The sequence below is a fragment of the Scophthalmus maximus genome, chromosome 1 (genome assembly GCF_022379125.1).
Source record: "Scophthalmus maximus strain ysfricsl-2021 chromosome 1, ASM2237912v1, whole genome shotgun sequence".
Classification (NCBI taxonomy): Eukaryota; Metazoa; Chordata; class Actinopteri; order Pleuronectiformes; family Scophthalmidae; genus Scophthalmus; species Scophthalmus maximus.
The window spans coordinates 31,508,453-31,512,500 of record NC_061515.1 but is presented as its reverse complement, the minus strand read 5'-3'; the positions used below and the strand labels follow the sequence as shown (position 1 = coordinate 31,512,500).

At 45.7% G+C, this 4,048-nt stretch overlaps 1 protein-coding gene across 1 annotated transcript in view; it reads right to left on the bottom strand.

Moving 5' to 3' along the window:
* ftcd (formimidoyltransferase cyclodeaminase) overlaps positions 1-2,919 on the bottom strand; it is a 5,817-nt gene extending 2,898 nt beyond the window's left edge. Inside the window, exons 1-8 of the mRNA XM_035640739.2 lie at positions 2,809-2,919; positions 2,296-2,479; positions 2,070-2,198; positions 1,248-1,336; positions 986-1,165; positions 747-884; positions 205-336; positions 55-116 (exon numbers count right to left, since the gene is read on the bottom strand). Of these exons, the coding sequence (XP_035496632.2) occupies positions 55-116; positions 205-336; positions 747-884; positions 986-1,165; positions 1,248-1,336; positions 2,070-2,198; positions 2,296-2,479; positions 2,809-2,904 (1,010 nt within the window). The 5' untranslated portion in view covers positions 2,905-2,919. The remainder of the gene's footprint in view (positions 1-54; positions 117-204; positions 337-746; positions 885-985; positions 1,166-1,247; positions 1,337-2,069; positions 2,199-2,295; positions 2,480-2,808) is intronic.
* Positions 2,920-4,048: the final 1,129 nt, after the last annotated feature.

The following is a 4,048-nucleotide window of genomic DNA, read 5'->3' as shown; positions in this document are numbered from 1 at the left end:
ACATGAAGAAGAAGAAGAGACAACGTCATCCTGATGTTCTGGTTCTGAACTCACTCGATGATTCTCTCCTTCGGGTTGAACGGACCCAGAGAGTCGAGGCCCAGTTTGCTGATCACCTGCCGACATACAGACACACCAAACGTCAGATCAGGTGAATGACACGCGTCTGACACACTGGGTTGTCACAGAGATGCGTCAGCTGACCAGGCGGACTTTGTGCTCCTCCTCCAAGACGAAGAGTCCGTCCCTCTGGATGAAGAAGTGGGCGGAGTCCAGCAGCGTTTTCAGAGGGAGGAGGCCGACGATCTGAGAGCCAACCACCGGCAGCTTCAGGGCCTGGACGACCACGACCACGACCACGACCACGACAACAACAACAACAACAACAACAACAACAATGACAAGTCATGAAGTCTGTTCCTCTGAAATCTGGAGTTTTGTCAGTGATGAAACTTTAACAAACTGAAAAAGGACTTTTTTTTCACGGCTTTGATTTGATCTTTTCTTTACATTCACCTTTGACCTCCGCAGGCAGTTTTACTTCACGTGACCTGTTCAACTTGAGCTTCTAGAAATAAACTTTGAATTATTTCTAAATGTAGAAAACAGCTTTTTCTCTGAAGTCTCGTAACGAAACGTTCTACTCTGATATTTCAGATCATGTTCAGATTTATTTATTGTTGGTTGTTTGAACGTGAAGCAGCATGTGGTGTGATTATGACGTGACCTCTGGTGCGACCCCTGACCTCTGCGTCGCTGCAGACCTCCTGGAACACGCTGTGCAGCGGCGTCAGCTCGTAGTCCAGGATGTTGGTGGACACCTGAGCCACGTGGGCCTCGTCCAGGTACCAGCCCATCGCCTGCAGCTTCCTCAGACGCCCGGGCTGCCAACACACACACACACACACACACACACACACACAGGTCAAACCTTCTGCACATCACCCATCCACCTGAGGAACCTACGCAGACTCCCAGCATGCACCTGGTCCTTCCCCCGGCCCTGCTCCCTGATGTCCAGAGCGATGCGATGAGCCTGTTCTTTGGTGGCAATCAGGTTCACGTTGTATGCGATGAGGAACCTGCGGGCGCCGGTGACCGTGGCCCCCCACGACGGGACGAAGTCCGCGGGGCCGAAGTCGGGGGCCCATTCGTCACGCGTCAACTGCAGGAGAGGAAATGAACCTGACGGGTCTGTTTGAAAACTCTACATTTCTTCTTCCTGGTTGGTGACGACGGGTCGTTACCTTCTCAGCCAACGCCTCATACTCTCCAGCTCTGACCGCCGGGAGACTCCTCCTCGTCTCTCGTCTCGCTGCTTCTCCATAGAGAAAAACTGTGGAGCAATCACACCACAGATATCACCCCCTGGTGTCTGGCTACATTACAGGTCATGAGCCCCGCCCCCTCATGTTATATACAGTCAGTGATCGTCTTTATATACAGTCGCTGATTGTCTTTATATACAGTCAGGGATCGTCTTTATATACAGTCAGTGATCGTCTTTATATACAGTCGCTGATCGTTTTTATATACAGTCAGTGATCGTCTTTATATACAGTCAGTGATCGTCTTTATATACAGTCAGTGATCGTCTTTATATACAGTCAGTGATCGTCTTTATATACAGTCAGTGATCGTCTTTATATACAGTCAGTGATCGTCTTTATATACAGTCACTGATCGTCTTTATATATAGTCAGTGATCGTCTTCTTATACAGTCAGTGATCGTCTTCATATACAGTCAGTGATCGTCTTTATATATAGTCAGTGATCGTCTTTATATATAGTCAGTGATCGTCTTTATATACAGTCAGTGATCGTCTTTATATACAGTCAGTGATCGTCTTTATATATAGTCAGTGATCGTCTTTATATATAGTCAGTGATCGTCTTCTTATACAGTCAGTGATCGTCTTCATATACAGTCAGTGATCGTCTTTATATACAGTCAGTGATCGTCTTTATATATAGTCAGTGATCGTCTTTATATACAGTCAGTGATCGTCGTCATATATATATATATATATATATATATATATATATATAGACACACTCACTCACTCACCGGGGACGTGCAGCATTTCTGCCAGTTTCTGTCCGAACACGTTGGCGCAGTGGACACAGTCGTCCATGGTGACGTTCTGGACGGGGATGAAGGGACAGACGTCCAGCGCTCCGGTTCGAGGGTGCTCACCTGCACGCACACGCACACACACACACACACACACACACGTGTTAACACTTCCTGTTGCGTCACACCTGCTGGCGTGCAGCTGCAGGTTCCTGCGGACCTGAGTGTCGGCTCATGTCGATGAGGCTGAAGGCCTGGCGGGCGGCGCTCAGCGCTGCCTCCACCACGGCCTCCGGAGAGCCCACGAAGGTGTAGACGGTCCGGTTGGTGGAGGCCCCGGGGTCCACGTCCAGCAGGCTGCAGCCGCTGGTGGACGAGATGGCGGCCGAGATGGCGTCGATCACCTGAGACAAAGAACAGAGGGTCAGTCTGTGATTAACTGACCGACCAGGTGAACTCTGACCTCAGCCTGTGCATGGTTTAACTGTTGCCCAGGTAACAGAACAAACAGGTCCAAGGTCAAACTTCAGTTCGCAGTAAATGGACATTTTCTCCAGTCGAATTAAAAACTCAAGGTCCACTGATAAACTCCCTCCTGAGCTTTTGACCCAAATCACAGGTCTTCATCAGCTGATGACATCACAATGATCAGTGACCAACCAAACAAAAGCTCAAATAACAAATGAATAATCAGTAAATAATATAACCAAAGGTTTAGAGACGAATCACTGACCTCTCGGCTTCGACCCTCGGAGAAGTTGGGGACACACTCGACCAGCTGAGCCATGATGTCTGACTGAGCCACGCACACGCCGCGCTCGAACCTCATACACAGGCCACGCCCCCTCAAACAGCCCCCGGCCCGCCCGCCCCCTCCATCAATCATTAGCGGCTGTGTGCGCAGGTCGCTGCATCAGATGATGGATTATTGTTTGATGTCTCTGTCATCACTCGGCCAAAAAACTCAAATCAGCTGATCAATACACAGACAGCGCTCATCTTCAACTGGGACATCAGACTGATTATTGATCATGTGATTACGACATTTCTCTTGTACACACACACACACACACACACACACACACACACACACACACACACACACACACACACACACACACACAGTGAAGAACTGAAGGTTCAATGACCCTGGTTCGTCTTTGATCATGTTTTTGGTGAGAGGTCGGAGGTCAAAGGTCAGGATCCTCAGTTTAGTTTGAGATTCAGAACGTATTCATTGATTTTCATAGTTAAAGAAAGAAAAAGTCAAACTTTAAAACTTTTATGATTAAGAATAAATACTGAGGACAAATGCAACAATTCATTTTTGAATCAATATAAACTAGAAATTAAATTATAAAACAAGCAAAAAAAAATCTACAATCATATAAGATTGCAAATTGTAAAAATAATTCAATAACTTCTTCTTATTAAAAATAAATACTGTGTAAATTTAAAAAATAAAAATATCATCACATTTTAAATCTGAAGAAGTAATAACTGAAGCAGGAGTGAAACCAAGATGGCGTCACCAGTGATCGTGGTGTGTTGTCACCAGGGGGCGCTCTGGAGCTGAAACTCCAACACACCTTTATCCTCACAACGGATGACGACACATTGAATTATGTTCTTCAGTGATTTCTTTAATATTCATATCTCAGCTACATGCTCAGATCTACATCGTGTAAATACATGATGATCTTCACTATGAGCAGGTTTGACCTTTGACAGAAACAAGACCCACAAAATGTTTGAGTTACAAATCTTAATGGAATACATTTTTACAAAATAATGACTCATTTCCATGAACATTCCATTTCGTTTCAGAGGTTCCACATGTGTCTATAGTTGTATGTTTTTTGCTCGCAGCTCTAGCATTGTTTTTGTTGTTGTTATGATTATATCTTAATAAATCTGTGGGCAGACTGACTTTATCTGATTCAAGATGAATAATCGCCATCCACTTATTGTTG